Source organism: Parus major, chromosome 2, assembly GCF_001522545.3.
Source record: "Parus major isolate Abel chromosome 2, Parus_major1.1, whole genome shotgun sequence".
NCBI lineage: Eukaryota > Metazoa > Chordata > Aves > Passeriformes > Paridae > Parus > Parus major.
In genome coordinates, this window is record NC_031769.1 from 124,473,356 (window position 1) to 124,501,329 (window position 27,974).

The window sequence follows — 27,974 nt, forward strand, 5'->3', positions numbered from 1 at the left end:
TTCATGCTGCACTTTCTGTCCTAGGACTTTGCCTCTCACTAGCTATACTGCAGAACTATTTAAGTTCTGATATATTTCAGCCCTTCTATAAAGGTAGGTAAGGTGCAGGATCTGGACCATAAAGTGCTGAGGTTCATCTTACATCAGAACTATTTCATGGAATATTTAAAAGCATTTGAACCATAAATGTCTTCCAATAAGGCAATGCTATAGTGAACACGGTCAGAGAAAGAGCAAGACCTGGAACATTTTAGACTGGGAAGCAGGACTGCAGTTTAAGTTTATAAAGATTGTGGGTTTCCCTTCCTTATGTGTGTTTCGATCTTAAGACTTTTATCACATCACTTACTACCGAAGATTGAGAATAAATTGTTTATATAAGCTTTAGAAAATTATCCTGGTAAAACTTAATAATCTGTTTAATACTGGACTAGTCCTTTTAATTCTGACTTACACTTCAATGCAAATTAATATAAACTATACCTAAGTGAACAGGAGTGACCAAATTGTGGGATTTTCACAGCAGACATGCAGACTTTGCTTTTATGAAATGATGACATCATTCTTACTCAGTGCCAGAGCACACATAAGGAGATTGATCCACACTTAAAACAGAGACTTACATTTCAGCACATATGCCATCTGGGTAATGCTTGCAGCAACACCATAATGGCAAACTAACTAGAAACTTCATAGGAATCTATGTATTGAATTTGTGTGTTTATTTTTTCATGGATAGATGCTGTCTGGTGAATTTTAATCTCACTTCCTGAATGCTCTTCATTTCTGAACTCAATGACTATCCTTTAAATCACTTTAGAGACCAAGCCTGTCTTACCATTTTTTTTTTTTAATATATATAAATCTGACTTTAATATTATCTAAAGCAGCAGAACACAGAGAGGGGACCCACCAAATTGTGACTGGTGGCCTGCCCTGAAGTAACTTTCTGTGTCTCATCAAGATTTAAGAACTACAAAACTTGTTGGAAGTCAAGGTTCTAGGGGTTTTTGTGCATGGGGTGAATTATCAAGAATTGTGGAATCCTACTTCTAACTCCCTCATTATTCTGCTTTGTAACCATGAACTACTCCCAGTGTTCCTGACTACTGAGCTGCTTCCTTTCTCTTTTCAGACCACCTCTGCTTGAAACCAAATTCAATCTCAACCATTGTCTTCTATGCCATCTGTGCATTTTCTTAAAACACTTCTCTTGTACAGACCATGGTCAGTAATGAAGAGCACACCAAAGACTTTTAAAGGCTTTCTTTTTATTGGCAGAGAAGAATAGTGTTTTTTAAGGGATTCTACGCAGGTCTTTTCTGAGAATGAAGCAAGTGAGTATTTGATCTGGAGAGAGATGCTGATGGACACAGGATACTCAGGCTTGGGAAAGGAGTAAAATCTAGAGGGAAGGGGTAAGAACACTGTTTTGAATAAGGAAGAAAATCGAAGTAGAAGTCAGAAGAAAGCCTCCTGTCTTACTTGGTCCTCTTGAGACCCTCCAGTCCTAGAGAAAAAGAGCTCAGTGAAAGAAGATAAATGAAATATATTTGTTTTTCCTCAGAAATAACTTATTTATTTGAAGATCTGAATTAAAGTGTCTAATGTTAAAATGTTTTCTTCAAATGCTTCTTCTTTCCACAGTTGTTTTTAGGTTATCTAAATGTCGAGGAGTTCCAAACAAACACCAGCTTTGAAAAACTGCTGTACCTGAGAGCCCACAACAGAAATTTCAGTATCTAAAAATTTGAGTCTTCCTACCCAGGCTGTAAACTACAACCTCAAATCTGTCCATTAAAGTCAGTTTAAAAGACACAGTACTTTTATGTCACATGCTCTCAATCTGGAGATTTGTCTGTGGGTCATGGCAGTGAGAAGATGCTCAGAAATGAATATGAAAACTGAGGAAGAGGTGGAAAATAGTATGTGTTCTGTCAGACATAAATACAAAGCTCCTGTGTACCTCATTCATGTCTCCACTTTTACTATTGCAAAGTCACTGGAATACCTTGGGTCATTCCAAACCTTCATCTGTTATCTTGCCTCAAATTGTTCATAGCAAAGTTATATGTAATTCTTCATTGGCTATCAGTTCTCTTTAGCTTCAATAACTCATACAATCTGTTGGTGTTTACCTCTCTGATGGAGTGTATAGAAATACAGCTGTCACCCTCTTACCATTTGTTTGCTATGCAAGCTTTTGTTTGCTATACTAAGCTTTTATAGTCTCCTCTTATAAAAGAGGCTCTTTAATGGCCTTGTCTCCCCTGCACCTGTTGCAATTCATCGTAATTCAGCTTCATTAAGCCAACAGACCTGTCTCAGAGGTCATACCAGGGTCTCTTTAGCTCCAGCGACACGTCCTTGGTTTGTTCCTGGGTTTTTCTGTGAGCAGCTCCTGCCTGGTAATGCTTATTCACATGTTATCACCAAAAGAACCACTCTTCTTCCTTCTCTTTCTCTTCCTCTTCATATCAGAAAAAAATCTATGAGCAAGGGTTATGATTCAAGACCACTGTGTAGCATTTCAGCTACTAAATTTCACCCACCGTAGTTTACAAAACATTCAGAGATAGAGTTTTTTCTGCACAATGACTCCACACTTCCATCCTGTGCCATTTCCATTTTCCTTCAACCAACTTGTACTTTTTTCCCTCACTTCATTACTAGCAAGTAAAATAAACTCACTCCTTATACAGAAAGTCTTCTAAAATTTAAATCACAGTAATTCACCTTTCAATCCAGTGTTTTGTCTTCTACTTAGCCCCTCATCCATTCATACACACTGGTGCTAACCTCTGTCTTCTCTATCTAATCTGTCAATTCCCTATGTGTCAGAGTAACAAATATTTTTAGAAGTCATTTGATTTCTGTGTGTCACGTATGGAACACGTTAGCAAGTATGCTTACAATTTTAAGTGCAATCTGATGCATAACACCCTGCTAAATGAAAGGAGAATTAGAGCTGAAGCAAAACAAACAAATCCTTTGCTTAATTTGATAATAACGATTTTATCTGGAGCTGGCAGGAGCTGGATCTTCAACTAGTTTAATGATTTCCACTTACCAAGAAACCGTGCAGTGGAGGAAGCAGCACCTTTTTAAAGGGTGGAGCAAATAATGCCACTGAATTTTTGCAGGGAAGCTGTTTATGAAGGCAACGAGAGACCGCACAGCAGGGAGCAGCGCTGGAACCCAGGCGAACACCCGGGAATTTCATGGGGAAGGGTGTGAACCTGTGACAGCCATTTACAAGCAAACGCTGTTGGACTCGTGCTCTGCCCCCCTGCTGGTCCCTGGCTCCGCGCTGTGCCGCGCACCCAGGGGCAAACACGGCTCCAGCGGGTCCCCTGGGGGGACACCCGGCCTCTCCCGGCCGGACAGGCCTTACGCCAAGGCGGCCTCCTGCAAACAGCCATAAAACGCCACGCCGGCCTGCCTGCCACCCGCACATTTCATCTCAGCAGCCAGCCCGGCTAAAGCTTCCCGGCTGATCTGCTTGCGAGGCCGCGCATGGATGCGTACATATATCACTGGAATTTGAAAACTATTCCTGCATTGCCTGTGCCTAGTGCTGGCCGTTCGTGCTCTTCTGTATTCCCAGCTCTTGGGCTCCGGGGCAGGCGGTGCAAGCCCTTTCCCCTGGCTGGGCGGTCCCGGCCCTGTCCCGGGCCGGCTCCTTTCCCGCATTCCCGGGACAGCGGCAGCCGGGCGGGCGGCGCGGCTCTCCCCGCCCCCGCCCCGGGGCCCTCCCGGCCCTCGGGCGGCGGGGACGGGCATGGATTTGGCGGGAGTCTATAAAAAGCCACCGTGAGACGAGGCCGCTGTCCTGCCAGAGCCGCCGGCACCGCACCATGATCAACCCCAACTACTACCCCTGGGGCTACGACAGCGACAACGGTGAGCGGCCCCCTCCTCCCGGCACCGAAACCCGGGGGAAGCGGGGGCCCCGCTTGCCGAGGGACCGTGGCGGGGGATGCGGGCTCCGGGCGGGCCCGGGGCTTTGCAGGTGGCGGGGCCGAGGCCGCTCGGTTGTCGCTCGCAGGCGCGGAAGAGGCGAAGCTGGTGGAAGGAGAGGTCAATGGCAGGGGGTCTTTAAGTTAAATAAAGTCAGTTTTCCGACTGTTAATGAAAATTAAAATTCGACGTAGTAAAATCCGGCTTTAGGCTAGCCCTAATGCGGGAAGAGCAGTGCTGGGCTGCAGGCCCCGCCTGCCTGGAGAGGTTGGGGTGTTGGTGATCTCTTGCTCTGCCCTCTCCCCTGCTGCAGGAAGAGCAGCTCAGCATTCGTCAGGCTTTTCCCACATGAACTCCTCGGTAAAACCATAATGGTAATTAAGTCCATGCTTCACGTTCTTGGCATGTCCAGAGAAAAGTGACCTTTTCTCGTCGCATATGGCTACATGGTCCCACATTTGAATCATTTGGGTATATCATGTTTCTAGCCACTGCTGGACTTGGAGTATACACCTCTGGTTTTGTTCCTTGGCATATTATCTCCTAGTAGTTAGTCATGAGGTTGGTGTAAGAGTTTAGGTTCAGTTGAAGGACTTGAAGTATCTAGTATTCCAGCTAGAAATCAATCTGGTTGCCTTTTATACAGTGAAAGTCTTGATAGGGCATGAATAACAACTAGGTAATTACTTACTAATACACTTAAATGATGTTCTGTACTTAAGCAAAGCCAAGCTTGGATTAATTGTAACAAGTATATCTCTCTGGAAAAGATTTTTATGATACTTCTCTACTTTTTTGTAGGACCAGATCAGTGGCACAAAAATTACCCTTTTGCAAAAGGACGCCATCAGTCACCAATTGAAATCAATAACAAAGAGGTGCATTACGATAGTTCTTTACTACCGTGGTTTGCTAGTTACGATCCTGGTGCAGCTAAGACCATCCTCAATAATGGGAAAACCTGCAGAGTTGTATTTGATGATTCATTCGATAGATCAGGTCAGTTTTGTTTCCATCTCTGTCCTTATATGTAAGTGGCTGTTCCTTAATTTGCATGGAAGAGCCTGCTCTGAATGTTCAGGCTGTCGGAAGGGTTCTGTGTATTGCCTGTGTGTGATGTACAGGTTTCTCTGACCAGGTACCCTGTGCTACTGGTGGGGAACTTCTGGGACTCCTATTAAAATTGATCAGTAAAATCCTAGGGAATGGAGAGAACCATAAAGAAACTCGGTACAAGGTGAAATAAGGCGTAAGATAAATTTCTGGGGCTGCAAAAAGTCATTGCAATTGTGTTGCTTTCCAGGACAAAGGAGGCCCAGGCTTTATCTGTGAGAGCTGAATTTCATTTTACCTATCTGAGATGCCCAGCAGAACATCTTAAGTTACAGTATTTAAGAACTCTGTCCATGTAATTTGTGATAAATGAAGTGACGAGCTAGGTGTTGCTACAACGTCACAGTATTTAATCAGTTAAAACTCTTCCTGGCATTCATGAGGTTTTGTCTTAATGAAGATTATAGGGCTGATAACTTCAGTTGTGTCATATAACATTTGATATATTTTATCCACTTGCAGCTATGAGAGCATACAGTGTACAGACTTATTTCTTACCTGCATTAAAACTTCCACTTTCTGTATAGCTAGGACTGACACCTGTAGTTACTAGGAGAAATTTTACTAATAGATTGTTTAATGTTAATTATATATGGACATGGATTTGATTTAATGGATTTTTAACTAATTACTTGGGTTTCATGAAACTGAGGATCAAAATGTTTGTAAGCTGGACTAGTTAATATACTATCAAAACTTACAAATTACTATGCAGTCAAGAGTTTTGTAACTTTTCTAGCAAAGTGGGAATTTTCAATGTTATTTGAAGAAAAATATTATTGTCAGATAAAATGATACAAGTAAAGAAATGTAGCTGTGGCACATGAGAGCTCCATGACTATTACCATATTTTTACCATCTGTTGTATTTGTTAGAACAGCATCAGATATACCAGTGGTTGCATCTTCTGCATGAAAATAGAAGTGCAATTATTGTTAAGATAACTCAAATTTTCAATGGGAGGCAGTATCCAGGCAGAGTAATCTACAGCATGGATGCAACACTCACAATAAAGAGCAGAAAGTTTCAGAATGTTCTGAAAATTCTTTCAAACGAGCTGCTCAGTAATGGTTGTTTTGATCTCAGAAATAAAAAGCATCTCAATGCGAAAAAAAAGTAGGTGTATATCTGAACTCTTTGAAGTCAAGAAACATTCAGTGTTTGTTGTTATGTTTCCTTTGTTATACCATTGCCTGCAGAGTTTGTGGGTGGTGTTCTTTCTCTAATATAATGCTAATTGCAGGACGAATTCCACTGTGCATACTCCTACTGGCTTGAACACATATTCAGTTTTTTAGGATATGTGCAATGGCTTATTTTTTATGCAGAAGAACCACCAGCTGAACAAAATATACGTAGGCAATAGTGATCATATAGGAATGAAACTTTTATTCCTTTGGATCAAAGAAATTCATTCTCTCTATGTATGTGTCTGTCACTCTGTCTATCTGAGTTAACCAGAAAACTAATGGCTTCATTTATTTTCCTGACTTCTTCCAGTTATAGTGGTCATACCCATATCTGTACTTCTGTCTAGATTTTCATTAGTTTGGATAAAATAGATTGCTGACTAAGTTGCCAAGGTGAGTGATAAAATTAATTACTTTGGATGCCTCCAAGTTTTACATCCATTGTGTATCCTGCCAAAAACACTTGGAGTATTCACAACTGGGGATAGTTTCTTAAATTCAGACAATTAGAGTGTCATCCAATGTAACTCAGGTATTAAATTGAAAAAGACCTTATTACTTTTATGTTTGGGGTTAGACTAGTGGAAGGAATTTGAGAATTTATTTCCAGCTATTTATAAAGTCTGAACTTAGAGAATCTGCTACAAAACTGAAAGCTTTGCTGACTTTGCTGACAGATAAAGTTGCTGTAGGAGCAGTACCATGTCTCTGCTGCTTATCCATACAAGTTAATGGATTCTTGTGGACAGTTTCCTGTCTTACTGTAAAGATGTAGATGGACCTTATGCACTGTAAAATGATTGCAGGTGGGGTCTGGAGCCTGAAAATTGAGGAGAAAACTAGGAGCTGAAGACAAACCTTCTAGGTGTCTGGGCCCAGTAAAACATACCACAACTTGGGTACTTTGGCAGCCTACCACTGCTATGGTTTTTTGGCCTGATTGGCAATTCAGATACTCTTTTAGATCCAGCAGTGACCCAGTTTTGGTTTGAATTTGGGTGGAATCTTATTTCCACTATCAGAATCCACTTCTTTCTAAAATTAAAAAAAATATTCATATCAGCGAAGTGTCCTGAGAGCTTCTAGCTGGTGGGACTATTATTGTCATTATGCTTTTTGATATATATACTTATTATATAGATATAACAAATTATATTATGATAATTATATAATATATAGTTATACTATAATTATTATAGTTAATGACTCTTTGGCTTTTGTTGTAATAGCTTGGTTAGATGGTTACACCGAAGTGTTGGATTGAGATACAGTAAAGATCCAAAAGTCTGGTAATGGAACCCAGACCGAGCAGCTGAGGAGAGATATACTAAGGCTATGTCACATGGATACCTTCCTTCATCTTCCCTCTTTGTTGTTTTTTTTGGCACTTCCTATGGACATTCATCAAACAAAGAGATTCCTACTTCTTTTTTTACTGGCTTTTGGATGGATGACATTTAAGGGCTTGGAGTACCTCAGTGCAGGCACACATTCATACAGGGTTACCTTGATGCTGTTTTCAGAATCTTTTCCTGTCAAAGAAACATGTGGCTTTGAAAATGGATCATGAAAAAAAATAAAAAATTAGAGACAGTTACTGTAAGAAGTTGGAGCTTATTGCTAATCAGCTCTTTTAGCATGATTAGGGCTTGTGGCCAGCATTTCCTCAAATACCCCTTTGTGGGAAATCTCATTCATTTTTGCAAATGAAATTTTGATTATCAACTTCTGCTAAATAAAACATTCATTTGTTTACCAGTTATTATAGACTGAGGACAGACCCCAGTAACTTCAATTAAACCAGGGGAAGTCTGTGCATAGACATTCCAGTTTTGGTTGCTTCCTACAAAAGATTACTTAACATTTTGTCTGCTGAATTTCCACTGGAGAAAACCAGTAGCTGTTACAAGAATAGCACCACTAAATCCCAGTAGTTTCATAGTTGTGGTACCACTCAATGGCTGTACTGCATAAGGCAAAAGGCAGGAAAGTTAAATTCTTCGTAAGTGTAACAACACATCTGTCATTTCTCGTGCCTGCATGAAGGTATTAACTCATGTATTTGGGTACAGAGAATTTAGGATTTGAGCTTCTGTTAACTTCAAATTTACATTGTTAGAATTGAAAGTGCTTTACTTTTAATTCTAGTCAAGGGCCTGCTGAAGCTACAGGTACACAGAGGACTGTCCCTGGAAGTGGGGCAGCCACCTATTCAGCCCTGCGCAGATCACAAAGATGATTTGGGAACTCACTGATGAACAAACAGGCTGTGATCCAGGGGCACAAAACCGGCAAAAGTGTTACAGTGTAGGTGAGGGTGGGTGGCAGGCCAACAGATTTCTGTCTGAACCCTCTTTTTCCCAGTCTATCCCTAAAAGAGTGCAAATAGAAACAAAAGTAATCCTGCTGCATATCTATTCAGTGCTTGCTTAAAGGAAATTTCAGTGAGAATTGAAATCTGAGTTCCAAAAGCTTTTAGGAAATACATTTTACTCTGCAGTTAGCTAGATGGTTTCACTATAGAGATCCTCTTCTGAGCAGAGGCTTTTTTATGGCTTATAAAATGTGACAGTGATGTGAAACACCTGTGGGTTCTGTGCTGCACTGTTAGATTCTATTATGAAGCAGCATAACAAAGATAATGTGTCTTTTCAATTGTCAAACAGTAGTACATTACTAATTTAATTTCATTGTGGTTTACCAGATAATTTTATGGATTTGGCAGGATGCAAGATCATAAATCTTACTAGAACAGTCATTTCTTCTCATGTTTATAAACACAGTTCATCTCAGGAGTGTGTATTGCTCTCTGTTGGTTTTTCCACCTGGCTTTCGTGATGTGCCTTTACAACACACAGGGAAGGCATTTGTATAAGATGACTTTGCCAGTTTTACTTTAGTGAGATCAAATGACAATTGAGCCTAGCACAGGTTAACAACCAGACCCCTACAGAAGCTGCTCAGCAAGTGGATGCACATATTTGAAAAGCTGCTTGTCACTTTTCTGTTGTCAAGGGCACCCAGCTAGCTAAAGTGACTGGAGCAGCCATCTCCTCTCAACTGCATGACGCCTTCATTTGGCCGTGTCATAGAGAGAGTGAGAGACGAGGTTTTCTTGCCTTAGTTACATCCTTCCGTGCAACACTTGCCCTAGTGATTACTTAGAAAGTGAAGAAAGCCCATTCTTTTATTAGCTTGTTTTGTCTCATGCTGCTCAGCTGATGATGGATCAAATAAAAGGTGAGCTTTTTTCCAGACCAGATGTCCTTGTGTGTGTCCATGCAGGATTGTTCCGTAATAGATCATTCTTCAGTGTGGATGTGGAGAGGGCACAGAATTTAGGCAAGAGAAACATGACGTTTTTATATCTGGTATCAGGCACTGCTGGGTCATTGAGGGTGATGTGCAGACCCATTTAGAGTCAGTCAGTGAGCAATGGGATGAAAGTTTGCAGCAATAAGGCACCAAAAAAGGAGTGAATACTTTTCTCCCCTGTCTTCCTCAGCTGGTTTGTATATTCTTGCACCTGGGCCACATTACTTTAATGAAAGCAAGTTTAAGGGAGTTACATTTTGGTAATTCTGCTGTGACTTGCAGATATTTAAGGTGGACAATTCCTGTGTAGTAATTGTCAGAAAAATTCCCTGTTACATGTAGTTAATATATACAAACATTGCTGAAAAAGAATGTCAAGATACCATATATCTTCTTTTATATTCTTTTTCTGTTATATGATTGTGCATTTTTATTTTTTTAGTATTGAAAACAAAAGCCCAAGAGGATAAAAATATGTTTAGAATTTAAGTTCCAAAGCACATGCTTAAAAAGAACCCTCTTACTAATTTTGAGCTATGCAGACATAGTGTGGGATTTTTAATGTTTTAAGTATTACAGAACTTCATTCTCATAATGGTTTTGTTTACTTTTTTCCTTTTTAATGTGCAGGAAAATTTCATTTACTTACACTGTCATTTTATATATTTATATGTTCAATACTACACACTTGTAATTAAAAGAAAGGAAATGCCTCTTTTTCCTTCAGGAGATGTTGTTTGCATCATTTTTTCTGCCTAAAGTGTGCTAGGCAGAAGTTACCGTCTATTTATAGATGAGTTAAGCTGGAATGTGTTGGCATGAGATTAGGCAGAGCTTCACCTAATGCCCAGTCAAAAATGTCTGCTGATGGCCCATCAGTGGAAATAATGACATATTTTTACCTTAAAGAGGATTATTTGGCCTTACAGATCTATTTTAATGGAGAACTGATGGTCTTGTCAGCTACTACTCTTACCCTGATTGTGTTCACCACAGTTCTGAATGTCTGTGGGAAGAAGTAAAAGGAATTTGTTGAGAATAGCAGCTTGCTCAACTCTTAGTGCTGTATTTCTTGAGATGATAATGGATTTCATCATTTTCAGATTGAAGGATATTTTTCTCTGGAATATGAAGACCTGTTCTTGAGAGCTGCTGAATGTTTTATAGGAATGCTATAACTTCTATTCTCAAAAAAAGTGAATGACAGTTGAGCATTTTTTAGTATTTGGTGAATGTAAAGATGTTCTTTTTATTTTATTGATCCTTTCAAATAGACCACCTTCGTTTACAATATTATTTAAAAAGGGTGACATTACTAGAATAGTAGATACCATTCATCACAGGCTGAATTTTTGTTTAGAAAATAGCTAGCACTCTCAGTGACTGCTTTTCTGATTTATTTGCTGCTTTCTTTCTCTTATTCCATAACTGGAGGGAGCAGCCATTAGTGCAGAAGCAGCATCAGTAATTTCACAACCTTTTAAACAAATAAGTCATAGCCCTGCAGTAAGATACACAATTTTGTAGTGTTTTGTGGGAATTTGTTTATCATCTAGCACTTAGTATTTGATCTTAATTGTGGTTATGTTTGCTTACTTTCACATCAGCAAATCCCTGAATTGAATCTAGGGGAGATTAAGATATCTAAATTTAGGTGTCTTATTGTGGGATTTTAAAAGCTGATGTGTTATATCTAGACTGCCATTCGAGGTAATGGAGTTGGAGTTCTAGGAGTCCAGAGAATACACTGCCTGTTGAGTGTCTGCTTTAAGGCAAGAATAATTACTCTAGAGGCTTGACTGTTCTGATTAGGGGTTAATTCAGTTACCCAAACACAGGCATCCCGTGTAATGTTTGATAACCTAATTTATTTCCCCTTGCCTCCAGATATTGGTTTAGAATGTACAGATCTTCCACAGATCCTGGACCACGTCTCTCAGTCCTGTCCCGATGTCTCTGGACTATTCCAGAAAGTACTAGGTGCACATTTATGCAGCTGAATTAAATCAGTGATCTCCAGTGACTGTATAGTGGAAGCCTAGACACAAAAGTTCTCCTCTGCCTATAGGTGCTTATAGCTGGTGATTGCCTGACATGTGGCTGAAATCGGTGCAGATTTTCAGAACACAGAGCATCTGTGCAGCAAATACGTAAATACATGTGTAAATATTGTAGATACATATGTACTTCATTTGAAAGAATTGGGAGATCGTTGAGTCTGATGCTGTTGCAGATTGTCAATTGCAGTGCTGAGAGGTGGGCCACTTCCAGGGGTCTACAGGCTGCGGCAGCTGCACTTCCACTGGGGCTCATCTGACGACCACGGCTCCGAGCATGTTGTGAATGGAGTGAGGTATGCAGGAGAGGTAAGACTCACCACTACTTGCTTTAAAACAGGTTGTAAAATAAAATTTGCTGCTGTTGTTCTGGTGGAACAAAATTAGTCATTTCTCTGTTTTTCAGGGAGTTCTTTTTATTTATTTATCTGTGCCTTTTTATTCTTGGTTCCATCGATTCCTATAAACATGAGTCAGGTTGAAGTCATTCTCACAGCAGGAGAAATGAAAAATTCTCTGTGAAACGAAGGTTTCCATGTTCTCAAACCAGTGTGGTGTGAAACAGCACAGCAAGACTGAATTACTCAGAAGCAATCCAAACTTACTAAAACAGTATTCTGAAAATATAGAATGATGGCAGAAGTACAAAATTGCAGTGATAAAAATCAGGGGGGAAGAATGAATTACCTTGGTTCTTCAACACTTTAGGATTGTAATGAAAATGAAAAATGTAGACTAATAATATACATGAAGGGCATTCATATGGATTCTTTGACAGAATTGCTGTAATTTGAATGCCAAATGGAAATGAAACACATATATGTAGATGATGTCTGAGCTGCATGTTCCACCTGCTTACTTAAGCAACTTTTCTTCAGCTTTAAGATGAGATTCTTATTAATTTTCTTCAATTTATTTTTCAGATATTTATAATTTATTTTAAAGCAAATATGACTATAATTAATAATGTATGATAGATATAAATGATATAGGACTTTGCTGTCCTTTTTTTTTTTTCTCCTTTTTGGAAGGCCTCAATATCATTCCTTGTTGCCTCAACTCACAATTATGTTAAGAACTGTAAATTAAGCCTCTGATGGCTTGCTGTTGAATAATGGAGTTTTTTTACACATTTTCCTTTGTTTCAAGCTACATTTGTTACACTGGAATCCCAAATACAGTAATTACCTTGATGCTAAGAGAAGAACTGATGGAATAGCTGTTTTGGCCATATTTTTGCAAGTAAGTAGAAGCATGCAACCATAGCATTGATGCTATGGAGTTTCTATTCTTAGAGGATTAAAAAAAAGCAGAACCCTCTGGATATATTTTCTAGGGATCCTACCACATTGAAGGGGTTGACTTTCAGTAATGTATCCTTTTCAAGTTACAGAGCATGAGTCATATTATCTCAAGTGGTATCCAGAGCTATACACACTTGTCCCTGCAGCTATTGTGTCACTATGTGGCTCATGGAATGGGGACACGTGTCAGAAATGGCCCTCTGACCAACAGCAGTCAGCTGTCTTTTTTGCTAACTGGGGACAGATTTCAAGGACATGTATCTCTTCTGGGTTTTTCATGAACTTTCTCTCAAACAGAACTATCTCACAGGCAATACATATTATTCATCCTTTTTTAAAAATCCTTTTAGGGGCATTCACACTAAGCCTGAAATATTAGCTGTTGCTCTGTCTTGTTTAATTCACTTCCACTAGAGACAGCACTAGAGATAGAAAGCTGGATGTCTCTTTTGAGATCAGCAATTGCAAACAATATATCTGACCATGAAATCTGTGTTGTGAAATTAACTGTTATGATAAAATTTCTGTACTGATACAGTTTCCTCCTTTGCATCATAACATCTGTTGGGGTAGAGGCAGAGGTAACAGACAGAAGTCATGGCTTACCAAGCTGGTAGGGGTGATAGGTTAGGTTAATGCATTATAATTTTATACTTGATATGTTTAGATGCTCATATAGAAAAATAGGAGAAAAGAAACCTGGTCAAGCAGAACTCCTTGCTTCTTTACAGGTAGGGGAAACTCCCAAAGCAGAGATGAAGAGAATTCTTGAAGAAATAAATGCTATCAAAACAAAGGTAATGATATTGGCCTTTTCATTCTAGGAAAATTGCTAAAAAAAAAAAATAAAACCCACAATGTCTGACTTTCTGGTTTGCAAATTCTGCTCTGCAACATTTCCAGAATATATTTGGGAATAAAACCGTGGGTAGCTTTTCCTTAATATGAAAAATCCTTTCTTCCATCAGCCGTTCTTGACTTTAGTGGGGCTTATGAGTTTGGTGAAAATTAGTAATTTCCCCAGTCTTTGCTCACCTAAAAACTAGGCATGGAACCTTATTGCCTCAGTGGACAGTGCCAAATAAAAGACATATTTAGAAATTGGTCCATTTGGCCTTATTATGTAGGCTGCCTAGTGGATCTCTGGAAATGCCACTGACTAGACATTTGTGTCCTAGATAACATTATGTGATAAATCTCACATTTCATAGGCTGTCTTGCTTGTTATTAGCACAAATATGAAAGTTGTACTTGTCTCACTTTGTTGTATGGTGACCTAATGAAATATTAAATAGAATTTCTATAAGAAAGGAGACCAGAAGAAGGAGTATTTCTGCCCAGATATGAGTGAAACACATTGGTACTGGACGGCACTTCACATGAGTTAGCTCAGGTACAAGAAGTAGCATCATGGACTTTTCTGTTTCATCACGCTTTCTCTGGGCCCATCTGTGAGGGTCATTTAGTCCACCTGTCTTACTGCACCATTTTAGCTTGTGTAGATCTGTGCTCACTTTCCTCAGTTAATACATTTGAAATATCAGAGTCATTCCCTGTTTCTTAAAATAACAGAGTTTTACAGTAATCTTGGTTAGATTTGTTGAAGAGTTTTCTGTTTGGTTTTGTTGTGTTTTTGTTTTTATTTTATAGGGGAAAAATGCTCCTTTTCCAAACTTTGATCCTTCAATTCTTTTCCCTAAATCTCATGACTACTGGACATACCATGGATCTGTCACTACTCCACCTTGTGAAGAGTGTGTTACCTGGATTATTCTTAGAGAGCCCATCATAGTCAGTTCAGACCAGGTAAACTTCCCCCTTCATTTTATTTACATGCCATAACCTGAATGTGTTCTTTTGACAACAAAAACGACCACTGGTTTTGTGAGAAATTACAGGATTAAAAGGAGAGTGAAGAACTAGCCTACATCCAACACCATGGTACTTGAAGCCCACAGACATTAGAGAGCTTTTTAAATTAGTAAAAACATACCACAGTGTAGTTGGTAAGAGTTTTCTTTCAAAAACATAATTTTTCAGAATACAAATGTAATGGGATTGGTGACTCTGTCTGCCCTGCATTGCAGATGGGAGTGCAAGCTGGAAATGTTGAATTACATGCTTGATACCTGTTTTTGAAAGGCATACTGGCTCCATTTTCACAAACTGGAGCAACAACAGCTAACTATAATTTATTGTTAATGTCAAAAACTTCTTTGGTCACTTACTGTAAAGAAGTATTTCTTGTTAATTTCCCCTCCTAATTTTCTCCCAAGTCCAGTTACAGAAATTTGAATGCCCTCTTTCAGCACATTTCAGCCTATGATTCTACTCTTACTACACAAGTCTGTTTTCTCATCTGAGGTTATTCGTCTAGTCAGCAGTCTAATAATACATTACCACAAATTTCAAGGCTCCAGGATATAAAGCACATGAATATTCATCAAGGGACTGACCTATTATGTAGATGTTGTATTTGGACACATAATTTTCATTTTAGGTTTTCAAGATGATGATGTGTTTAATGTATTCATTGATGTGCATGTTACATAAAAAGGAAATATTTTTATTTTCTAGTACTTTGTATTTAACTGGCTCTTTGTCTTTTAAGTAATACAACCCAGGTATGATGAGAACCTTACCTGGCAGTAGATGAAATATGGTAATGAGTTCATATATTTTCAGAGCTTATTGAATTGCTGTGCCTCCTGTTTCCTTGTCCATCCAAAGATTAAAATATGGGGGCTATTTTAAAGTGGGTACTTATGTGAAAACTACAAATATGGTCTGACTGGTTTCCACAAAATGAATCATCTTAGATGTTCATATTACAGAAGATCAGCTACAAATTATATTAGGAGAAGTGTAGTCATTATTGAGCATCTCTGATTTAAAATGCATTTTAAAAGAAGTAACTAACCACATTATTGATCCAGCTTTATGAAAAGACTTTCTGACTACAGAAGGTAGTCAAAAGGTGTTTGGGTCATGGTCTTTTTCTCAGCTGTTCTAAAATTAGTGCCTTTTGGAAAACATACAAGACTGTTCTTTAACTATCCCTCTTGTACAAAAAATGGAGCATCTAAGTTAAAGATTAATAAAGACAAGACATTGGCTCTTACCCTGAGGTAGCTGCTTTTCAGGCAGAATTGGCAGCATGTACGAGTTACTGTCTAGAAATACAATAGAAATACTTCCCTCACTCCAGAGTCCCTGCCCTCTAAATAATATATTCATAAGAGGATTGTGTTGCCAATTATTTCTAATCCTAGACAGTGTAGTACCATGGCAGCCTCATTAATAGTGATTATTTTAAGTGTGTGTGCATTTGCAGTGGATTTCTTGGATGCTTTTGCAGCCAGATGGTAACTGTATATTAGCCACAAGGGGAAGTGCAGTCGCTGCAAATCAGTGCTCTGCAGGAAAATCAATTCACCAGAAATCCCAGTTGAGGTAGTGTGGGTGGCCTAGCTGCTCAGATTACTTTTAATGAAAGAACAGGAATTTAACTGTGGAATAACTCTGTCTAATTGCAGACTAATTTTTTCATCTTTATGTAATCTTAGCCTGAATACATGTTGGTTTTTTACTGAGTAGAGCAGATATTTCAAAGATAATAAACCCCAGCACTCTTCTCTAAAAGTAATTTATCAGTATGAACAAAACAGATGAAAAATTTTCATCTCTTCCTGTACAAATTATTCTTCATCTGAAATCTGAAATTTAATTTCAGAATATTAATCCACTGGATGCCTGTTCTGCTGGTTATAAATGTGACCTCATCATTGTTCAGGCAGACTGAGATGGCTGGCTTTTCTGAGCTGTCCAGTGAAGAGTAATGTTGAGATGCCCGAGCTAGCTCAGTTCATAAACTGGAATGGAACAAGTTTAACCACAGTGAACCCAGGTTTTACAACGTAGACAGAAATTCTGCTTGTATTGGCCTTGAAGTCTGTACTAAAAAGTAAATACATCAGTGTATTGAAGCTCCTGGTGAGCAAAGGTGATGCCTGCCCTGCACTATGTTTTCAAGTTTACAGGGGAAATGTGTGTGTGCTTTTCAAGGTTTTTCATTCAAACAGGGACAGGCTCAATGTCCAAATGACAGCTGATGAGCTTTGTGTCTAGTGTAGTGCGTGGTAGTGACAGGAAATGAGTACAGGGTATCTGTATGCATGTTGCATCCTTTGAAAATCAGAAAGCAGTAGAGAAAGTGTTAAACAGTTTTGACTAGTTTGGGCTCTTTATAATGCATCCCTCAAAAAAGGAAACACACCTTGGTATCAACAAAGGAGAGTCAAGCTGCAGACCTTGTTTACAAACCATTTGAAACCTTAAGCAAGTCTTTCTCTAGATTTAAATTCCAATTCCTGTTATTAATAAATAATGGACTTCTTGTGTCACTGCAGAAAATATACCCTCTGCTGCAGACCTACCATGGAAATGAACAATTAGTTTATAATTCAGCTTTAAAACCTTGTATATCTAAAGGATTCTTAACTATCAGGCACTAAGGCAGGATTAGAGTAGAAGTTTATTACAGCACAAGCAGCTGTATTCACATTTTCTGACTACTTCCCACAGTTTCTCTGGCTGTAGACAGTACCTAAATGACACTGTTTTTCACAATCCTGTTCAAATAGGACTCATTTTTCTGTTTTGACTATCCTAAGAATATCACTGCTAGGAAAAGAACAGAGTACAGTTCCTGTGGTGGTGGGGTGCAAGACGTCTTCACAACTTTGAAGGAGACTTTTTTCCACAGCTGGACCAGCTTCCTTAGTTTAATTGTTGGGCTGTGGATTTGATCCCAAAGGATTTCCATCAGGACACTTCAATTTTTGCTCTTGTGCAGATGGCGAAGCTCCGCAGCCTCTCCAAGAATGCCGAGAACGAACCTGATCACCCCTTGGTTGATAACTGGCGCCCGACTCAGCCGCGGTATTTCAGGATGGTGAGCGCGTCGTTCCTCTAGGACGTGGCTTCTGTTGGGTGGCTCTGAGAGAGGCAACCTCTCAAAATAAGAGGTGTTTTTGTTTTGTGTCCTTTGCTGCATTTACACAGAACTCCAGCTGCTGATCTGGAGGCTGAAGCTCGAGTTGTGGAATGAGAATTTCACTTTCAGAGGATAACATTTATTTAGGCAAATTCTACTTGTAAAATGGAAGTAGAGAATCTGTTTGGTTCTTCATAACTTCTTTAACATCAGTTTTTGTTAATAGTTCAAAGGAAGAAAGAAGATGCTACTAATAATTAGACGACAGTTTCCTATTGTGCACATGTCCCTTTATGCTGGTCTGATTGCATGCTAAAGAGGTTTCAGTTAAGAGAAGTAACTGGTTTCACCATTAAATTTTCAGTAGATGTTTTCAACATTATCCATATCCAGCTCTGAGCTGCACCAGTTAATCCACAAAACATTCTTGGAAATTATAAACTCTTTTCGTCTTTGGAATGTAAAATATGGAAGGATAGGAAATTGTGTTATAATCATTGATACAGAGCTAAACTTTTACTTTCTTAAAAATAATGGACAGGTGAAACAGAGGTCTGTTCTGAAAATTGTATTCACCGAGTTATATGCAGTTAAACCTATGGGAAGGGGGAAGAGCTATTTCTTTTTGTGTCACAACTGGTTCCCTTTATTAAAAGGCTAATTTCCATTTTAATATTGTAGCAGTCAAGGTGACATAAATTTTGTGAAGTTGGTCTTTGTATCCTTCGTATATATTTTATTCATATATGCAAACAGCTTTTCTGTGTAAAAAGGGTGTTAAAAGAAAGAGTCCTTAGTCTAATATTTTTTGAGACAAATTCTCATTTAATGTACAAATGTAATCAATCCTGCTGTTAATGAAACTTGTGTATGAACATCTGAAACCACAGTTGGATTCTTAATCAAAATGCAGTTGAACAATGTGTTTGTCTCTTGTTTTAGTACAAAGAGCAATTAAACAGGATTGTAATCCTCTAATTGAAATAACAGTATTTCTGCATTAAAAAAAATCCAACAATAATAAATATATTTACCAAGATTTTTCTTCTGTAGTTTTTTACTATTTAGAAACATGTAAAAGTAACAGAATTTTAAAGAAAGACCTGTCAATTTCCTCTGTATTCTATCTTTGTAGAAACTGACCATGCATAGTATCTTTTTCAGATGCTTGAACTACAAGTGTACCGATTTTACATGACACCTAAATAGCTACATCCTTGAGACATCCACATCTGTTCTTTTAGTGACATCATCTCTATTCTGACAGTGGCTTTCTTGCAACATCATATGAGTCTGCACAAGTTGATTGCAGAGTGGAAAAGTTCAGCCTGTATCCAAACTCACTAAACTGAAAGATAATTTACCATTGAGCTCAGGAAATACAAAGCAGGTGCAGCTCTTGCAGTGGCTGGATTCTTGGCAGCCATATTCTGGGCCAGGAGGATGATGCTGAGCTTGTTGATCGGAGAGGGATTATGTTATTTCATTAAAAAAAGGAAAATTGAAGCAAAAATAGATTTTTTGAAGTGCTTAGTTTCTTGTGAGTTGCAAGGTAAGTTGTTTTATAAGGTACTTTATTAAACTGAATTGCATATCCTAGAGTAGTTTGGGGTTTTTTTAATGCAATTTATGGTATTGCAAATCTGGAACATGTAATCTCAGGGATTTTTAAAGATACGGTGGTTTCCCAGTCAGACTTTGGAGAGGAGCTGTCTGGGTGCTATAAATGTAGCTGAAATAAGCCTTATGCTCCAGACCCATGTTTATTAAGTTGGAACCTGAAAAGTTGAGGTAATCTCTCAAAAGAAAGTGTCATTTGACTCTTCCATGCAGTTGATTTCATTTTATCTGTATTTATAATTTGTAAAAAGTAGACTAAATTCGGCCCAGGAGAGTTGCAGATAGGAGGAAGTTGTGAAAAAGGGTTTTGGCAGTTGTTTTACAGACCCTGTCCCTATGCACAGGGACTGCCGGAAGTAATGATGACAGCTCTAGAAAACAATGGTACAGCATCAGGGGAAAAATGGAAAGAGTAGGAGTAAAAGGAAAATAAAAAGCCAAAGAATGGGGGTGGGGGCACTTCAGGGACCCTGTGAATCACACTGTAAGCTGAACATATGAGGAGATTAGGGAGAGTTTTGAAGGCAGCAGTGAGAAATGTAGGGTGCTGTGAGTCAGCATTTAGAATGTGCTCATGTATCATGCAATTTTCTGCTCTCTCTGGCTGTGTTCATTGTTATTCTGCAGAGGTTACCCCTTTCTTTGCAGCTTTCCCCAAGTACAAGAAAAATTAATCACTAGTATGACTGAATTCAGATCATGTAGTAGTAACATCCATTATGCCTCACTTCTTAACTGCACATTTCCACTATGGGATTTAACTCTGCACTGCAGGAACAGGGAGCACTGGGTTCAGAACTACCTGGTAAAAAGGAAAGACATCCGATTTTCATCTTGGTGGGATAGGACACAACAAATTGCTACTGTATTTGACTTTCATACCATGTATGCCTGACTACACTTTGTGACATCAGTGCTAATTAGGAACATTAGCCCCTCTGAAACAGATATGAGACATGCAAGCCATAGTGCACAGCTCATTGGCAGCCCCTTCTCCAAGTTACTTTTCATCTGCTGCAGAGGTCAGAAATGACATGGCCATGCTCTGTGATGCTGCAAGTCTTCCTGAAACATTTTAGTAGTATGGCTGTACCTGCATCTCTGTCACTGACTGTCTTGAACATGAGCAAGAAGGGGCTGTGGAATGAAACAGCCGCTGCAGTAGCACCAGAGATATGATTATGCTCTTCAACAATCAACTGTAGATAGGCTCTCCCCTTCTAAACCTCATCAAAATAAAAGATACCCATGGTAAATGTGTGGGCAGTCCACTTTCTTATGTTTCTCATTGGGAACCTATTCTCTAGCCCCAACATGTTGATCACAGAAGTTATCTGTGGGTTACCTGTCTGCAGCTGGGCAGGAGACCATCAACCTGCAGTCTCGCTTTGTGGAGCTCCCTGAGGCAGGCAAGAGAAGGTAGATATAGATAATCCAAAATTTTATATAAAAATAGACTTAGATTTTAGTGTTGAAGAAGAGTCAAAATTCAGGTGATGGATATTTCTGAAGAATTTAGATCAGAAAAGAACTTGATTAAATCTGATTTATATCCAAATTTATGCCTATTCTCGATTTCATTAGAGTAATTATAGGAAAATGAACAGACATTTCTTTTAATAATAAATAGGACAGTATTTTGCAACCTATGTACATAACTGTTAATACATTGAGCAGAATTCTGAATTGTTTTGCTCAAGTTTCAGATTTGGGATCACAAATGATTTTTGGGACAGATGCTCTGTCCTGTTGCCCAGCAGTGGCAGCTCACTGGAGCTGAACTCTGTCAGCTGGGTAAAGCCACCCATCCAGAAGGGCACACAGCAAATCCCTAGTCACCATCATCAGGATGCATCATGCCTCTAACAGAACATGCTGAAGTTTGGTTGGTTTGGAAAATGTTTTCATTCCTTCGCCTCAAAGGCTTTTTGCCACTGAACAGACCTATCTGTGCCTCAATGTTTATACAGCTTACTCTCTGTGTATATGTATGTGTGTATCAATATATACACAAAACATATGTGCTGTATAAATACACATTCTGCTGCTGATTTTGGTTAATGTGTGATAGTATTTTGACTGAAACTACAACTAATTTCAGACTCGGGAGAAAAAACATCCTCCTAGAGAAGTTAGTGTGCTTTTAACAAACCTGTCTCTGGTTGGCTGCCTGCCACACCTAGCTGTCTTCCAGAATAAAGTAGTGGAGGAAACAACTCCCTTTCCCTCCTTTTCCAAGAATAAAAGAACTCCTCAGTTTGGAGCAGGTATGCTTCTTTCTGAGATCACTGGGGCCATTAATCACCTCGTCTTGCTTGAAAATTCTTGCTTAAAAGCCTAAGAGTACACTTGCTGGTCAGAAACTAGAGCTGGCACTTGGATTCACAGTTTCAGGTAACAGGTCAAGAGAAAGAAGTCTGTGAAGGACCTTGAAAGTCAAAGTGAGTTACATGTGTTTAATGTGACAAAAAAAGACAGACAGGATTCTTAGAAGAGGTGGCACAATCTGAAGGACAGAAGAAGAAAATGCAAACAGTGGAAAGGTTATGTTTGCTGGAACTGGAAGAAAGGACAGGGCAACAGTGAGGGTATGAGACACTGAGATCCTCAGCTGATTTAAAGATGGTTGGAATAACAGACTTTGCACCAAATATTTTCTAAACACCAGTGCTGTTGCTGGATATATTTGGTTCTTCGCTCTATTTTGTTTCAGAACTCCCCTTCTGACTTAGTTGTTCTTTGGTTTTTTCAGATTGAGCTTCTCTTGTACCAGTTCCAACCTAGCTTTCAATGAGATTTTATTACCCTCTAGAACTAAATCTTACCACACCTCCAAACCACACTTCTCTTAAGATGTTACTACTTGGCATTACTGTAGAGAGTCTTGTTCTTAGGCATCATCTTCTGTTCAAGGCAGAAATCCTTAGCATTCCTTTATTTACTGTTCCACTGCTTTCTTCTGTATTCCCACACAAATGACACGTAGGAGAGAATTCAGAATCATGGGTTCATTTAGCCAGTTTTGCAAATAGCTATAAATTATTTCTTCCTTCTAATTCAAATGCTGAGAAGGACAGAAATACAATCAGTTGACAAGGATGCTTGCTTTAATGACTGTATCTGGACCAGGAATACTGGGAGGTAAGTCAGTTAATTTAAAATTCATGAACCTTTCAACGGTGGTCCTGTTCCTGCTTGGAATGCTCTTACCTTTGTTGTCATGTTTCTTCTGCAAGGTGCCTTATTAGGTAAGTTCCTGGTTTAAATCCTTGATGGATTTAATGAAACAACCAAAGTGCTGCAAGTAGATGTGAACTCCTGACATACCTAGTTTCTACTTAAATTGACTGTTTTGGTTCACTCTGCTAATGATAACTCCTGCAGTAAGATGACATGTGGGATGGTATTCCTAAGTGTCTTTATTAAAATTGGGTAAAGTAGGTTGCAGTTCCAAAGTAATTTACAAGCTTCAGAAAGAGTAGCTGAAGAGACACTTGCACAGCTACCCTAGGAGAAAAACTGTAGGTGTCTGTGCATATGAAGTGTCATGTCTTTATTTTGCCCATTTAATAACAAAGGCAAAACCAGACACACAAAGTGATAAACACTCTGTCAGTGCTGCCCATGGTTACCTACCAGCCCTTATCAATTTATAAGTTAAAATACCTTACTGCTTAGTTATTGATGGGCTTTTTGCACATCTCCAATGAAAGCTAACACTATTGGGGCATTCACAAGTAATTCATTTTGCAGTGAGTCAGGGTAAAATGCATGACACACCAATTTCAGAAGCCTCTGTGACCTGTGGGAGTTGTCAGTGGAATGATTGCTCTGTCCTCTTTGAAATGGCTGTGCAGCAAAACCCAAGGAAAGTCAAAGCCCTTTCCCAGAGGGGGCCTGGATGGCTTCCATCTTCCTGGCTGCTCCATGCAACCTGCAGGAGAGAAAACCTCCAGACAATTTCTTACTTTATCAAATTTGGCCAATAGATTCAAACGTGGAGGGGCCAACTGCCAGACACGTGCACATAAGGATATGCAAAAGAACATGTTGTTTTGCTAAAAAAAATGACGTGTCAGCTATTAAAAATCAAAACGACCTTTATAAAGAACAGAAAAATATGAGCTTGCTCACCTGAAATTTCATGATTGCAAATATGTTTCCATCTCTTATAAGATGATAAAGACACTATTTCTGTGGGCTTACTGTTTTGCTAACATTTATGAATAAAGATAGTAATAATACTTATGTAGATATGAGCTGAACACAAAGCATGACATAATGCATTTAACTGATGGCATATAATAGTGAGCTTGTTTTGCTTAGTGGTTGTTGTTTGAAACTGGTAAATTCCTGTTCTTTTTTACTGAGATTTCAAGTCACTCTCATTCCCTCCCTTCCTGGTTCTCTTGTAAGGATATAAAAATACTGATGTTCTTTTGAAAAGATTGATAATAGGCAGATCTTTACAGATCAGTATTTCAGATGATACTTTCAAAATACGGATTTTTTTAATAATAAAAATAAAAAAATCAGGGCAGATTCTTAGCTGAAACATGTACTTCAGCAATATGAAAGTGTGATTGAAACGAACTGTTTGTGAGGGTCACCCATTTTTTTACTTTTTCATTAAAATAAATCTAACTATTTGCATCTGCATAAGGCCATTAAGAAAGAGGGATGAATATCAGCAGCAACACTCTTCCCTATTACAAGGATTCCAGGCTGCTATTTGACCCTCCAATCTGGCAGACCAACTCTTTTATAGCTTTTTACTCATGACATTGGTGTGGGAGGTTTCTGAGGCCAGGGCCCAATGTGTCTGAGCAGCTGTTCTTCTAGGGATCACCGATGATCTTTGTGTGAAAAAAGGTGATTCACTAGAAGATTAAGTGTATATTTGCCCTACATACAAGCCACATAACTGACATCTATCCCTTTGTTTATTCTGGCAGACCTAGGAAAAGATGCAGACAGGTTTCACCTCAGATACTTCAGTGCCTCCCCAGTGTCTTGCTCTGTCCAGCCAGGCCAGGATGAGTTTCCCTGTGTCTTTACCGAGTGCAAGGTAGCCCTGAGGCTAACACTGACACTAATCTTACCTTGTGAAAGTATTCAGTCAATGAGTGGAGTTCAGTGACTCAAGCCACTAAGGTACTTCATGGCCTTTGGCAGGTTCTTCTTTTCATCTTTACACTGGAATACAGAAACTAGTCCTAGGAGAAGGCATGTAGAGTCCTGCCAGTGTTCGGCCCAAGCAATGACTTAGGATAAGTAGTCACTGTGCATAATGAATGCAGCATCTTTGGGGACTAGGAGATGGGTCTCATATCCATGTGAAAATCCCAACTGTCCTACTAAGGGAGTTGGCCATCCTTTTTTCTCCCTCTCTCACTCTAGACCCTTGATTATTTCACATTTTTCTTCAGGAACTCACCAGCTTCAACTCTTGGAGAATAAAGAATCTCCAGGACCTAGTTCATAGCATATGAACCCTGGCTGGAAAAAGTCTTATGTCTGAACACTCTTTTGCTGGACAGCTGCAAGGTCTCATACATGCAGAGTGTCCCAAAAAAACATTTTAAAGAACAGTGGCAAAAACTGCTTTAGAGAAGGTTTTGTTCTGCATTTTGTATTAGTTTTGCTTGGAAAAAAAATGATTACTATATGGCTGCTTCTTGGGTCTATCAAGAAATACAGTAAAATTCTGAGTGTAGGATATGTTTAATAATTTAAACACTGTTGAAACCTTAGGTACCAGAGTGGCTGTCAGTCCAGATATGAAGGCTTCTCTATTTTCTTTGCAGAATTTTTTTCGTTTCATTTTTGTTCTTCTGCAGCTATATTTGGCTAAGATTTATTGGATGTTTAGCAGTAAACATCAAATATATGAGAAGAAAATTTATCTGTGATCTGGCAGCAAATAATCTCACCTACTAGAACTGCAATTGTATTTTTTCAAGGTATTACAAGATTTTAGTTAATTGATTTTATCTTCCATATGTCTAGGCAAGGTGTGCATTTAAAGTTGTTTGCCTTATGAATAAAGTTGAGATATTAGCATCCATTTTTAGGGTCCAACCCCTGTCTCCTGAGCACAGTCCCACTGAAAGCCTTTAAGCAGAAAAGCTATTTCAGGGTTTCTAGGAGTGCTCTGCTCTACTCTGCAGAGGTGAGCTCTCAATGTGTAATGAATTTCAAGAACATGCACACTGTGATCATTTGTTGAAAACGGTTTCTCTGTAACAATAACACAAACAGTGGACATTTTCACCTCTAGAAACACTGGGGTTTAGCTTTTCTGTTCCTTCTTTCTTCAGGGGTGTACCACATTGAGAGGTTTTCCACAGCAAGTTAGGCATGTGGATTCACTTGTTACCATCTAGGCTAGAATTGATAGATCTTATACATTACAGCCTTCTGCACTTAAAAGAAAAAAAAATAAAAATGGGAAGACACAGGAATTGTTATGCTTTTCTGGAAAAGGTTGCTTTTGTGATTGCATATAAATTCTACATGTGTCCTGGCAGATACTGCACTGAAAATTACCAGCCTGATAGAAAATGTGGATACTGGCAAATTATAGAAATGTATTAAAATTTCTGATCATTTCCTAAGTTTATAAACGGTTATCATTCTATTAGTCTCAGTAAGCAGCATGGTCTTAAGCCTGTTCTGACAAATCAATTGGTTTTAAGGGCTGTGAAGAAATTCTAGCCTTGCTTGCCCTACTAAGCCTTGAAGTTTCATCCTAGTTCTTTTCACCCCTTTCCTATTTTCTTCCTTTGAGCTATTCCAGTGTGACTCCATATTCTCTTCAGACTTCAAGGGAAGGTCAGTATCTGTCAAACTTAAACTTTGCCTTGGGAGACTCACCAATCTGCTGGAATTTCACAGTGAGTCTGGAGTTGATAAATAAGCTTAGGTCAAACTTTCAATCCCGTATTACTCCAAGCAGGCTGTGCCAGAGCACGTGTGCAGACAGATCAGATCAGATTTTCATTCTTGAAAATTCTTGCAGCCTTGAGTTTCAGCAAGCACATCATTCAAGTGAGTTCATGTGAAAGCATGGCAATAATCACCTAAGGAAAGAGAGTATGTACTATGCATGAACCCTGCATGCTTTTGTTTTAAAGGAAGCAATTACAACTGGAGGGTAACACTTTTTTATAGAAAGGTTGGGGGGCCAATGACCTCCATGAAAGAGAATGAGATTGAATAAATGTTTAAATATAATTTGGGTCTTTAGCAGGGTTACCTGGTACTGACATGTACAGTGATTTATATAGTGTATGGCATAACAAACCCCAGATATAAATTTTCTCCTCAGACACTTATCAACATAGCAATGAGAGATCATGTTACTGCCAGCAGAATTGCCACATTGGGATGGCAACATTTATCATCTCGGTTCGTGTGGGTCACATGGATTGCAATTTAAATAGTTAATACAAACATATATATAAACAAAAACATGCATATTGAAGCACATAGGTAGTATAATTGAAATCCATGATTTTTAAAAGCTAAGTCTCTAGTATCTCTCATAATAATTTTATTTACTTAACGTCACAGCAAACTATTAAGCAACAGTTTCACCTGCCTTTCTTTCTAATTTATAGATCTCATACCCAGAGAGAGGAGATGGAGGAAGGCAAGGAAATTCAAACTCAGATAATTATAACAACATGTAAGCTGAAGGACTGAATTCCCTTGGATGATTTTCAAGGACCTGGTATAGCTGGATCAGAAAACAGAGTACAGAAAAAAAAGAATAATGGTTTTCATTTCCCCATTACATTCAAAACTCGTAAGGAAATTCCTGCAGAGAAGCAAAGAAAGTTCAGCTGTCTGAGCTGGCTGGAAAGACAATTGTGCAGGTGGGATCCAGTGCTTCTTCTTTACACATGGAGAAAGAGGGAACCACTGGGCTTACCTTAGCTGCAAGTCTGAAATGGTTGCTTGGCAGCTCCCTTTTTATGTGCACAGCTTTGTTGTTGCACCACTTTGAGCCCTCATCATTACCAGCCCCAACACCAAAACCTTCAGGCACTGAGATACTCTCCCCCATGTAATTCCTTTGCATATCACAGTCCTGATACTCCTGCCACACATGGTGGAAATCTCACTAGAGGACAGTATTTTAAAAAAAAATTTAAAAAAAAAATAAAAATATTCAGGTTGTGATTAATCTTCAAGCATTTTATATTGGATGAGGCAGCTAGCTTGAGTTGGTTATTAATTAATTACTCACATCTGTTTCTGCAATAGATGGGCCTAGCAGAGGTCTCCAACACTCAGATCCAGGAAGCAACTGATGCCTGCTTACCTTCAGTATTTTGGTTGAGTTTATGCTATCTCTCATTTCTCTGACACAAAATTATTGTATATCAAAACAGAAAATTTCATTTGCTGAATG

At 38.9% G+C, this 27,974-nt stretch overlaps 1 protein-coding gene and 2 long non-coding RNA genes across 3 annotated transcripts; 1 reads left to right on the forward strand and 2 right to left on the reverse strand.

Annotated features, from left to right (window-relative positions):
• Positions 1-1,255: 1,255 nt before the first annotated feature.
• Positions 1,256-3,530, reverse strand: LOC107200936. The gene is made up of 2 exons (XR_004496152.1): positions 2,338-3,530; positions 1,256-1,510 (listed from the first exon to the last, which is right to left on the reverse strand). It is a non-coding gene; the product is annotated as an uncharacterized LOC107200936 (long non-coding RNA).
• On the forward strand, positions 3,530-18,974 carry LOC107200935 (carbonic anhydrase 3-like). The gene is made up of 7 exons (XM_015620049.3): positions 3,530-3,903; positions 4,762-4,959; positions 11,826-11,944; positions 12,785-12,877; positions 13,671-13,736; positions 14,590-14,745; positions 17,795-18,974. Exons 1-7 carry the CDS (start codon positions 3,858-3,860, stop codon positions 17,912-17,914), a joined length of 798 nt encoding a protein of 265 aa, XP_015475535.1. The 5' UTR covers positions 3,530-3,857; the 3' UTR covers positions 17,915-18,974.
• Positions 18,702-26,643, reverse strand: LOC117243964. The gene is made up of 2 exons (XR_004496153.1): positions 26,432-26,643; positions 18,702-23,489 (listed from the first exon to the last, which is right to left on the reverse strand). It is a non-coding gene; the product is annotated as an uncharacterized LOC117243964 (long non-coding RNA).
• Positions 26,644-27,974: the final 1,331 nt, after the last annotated feature.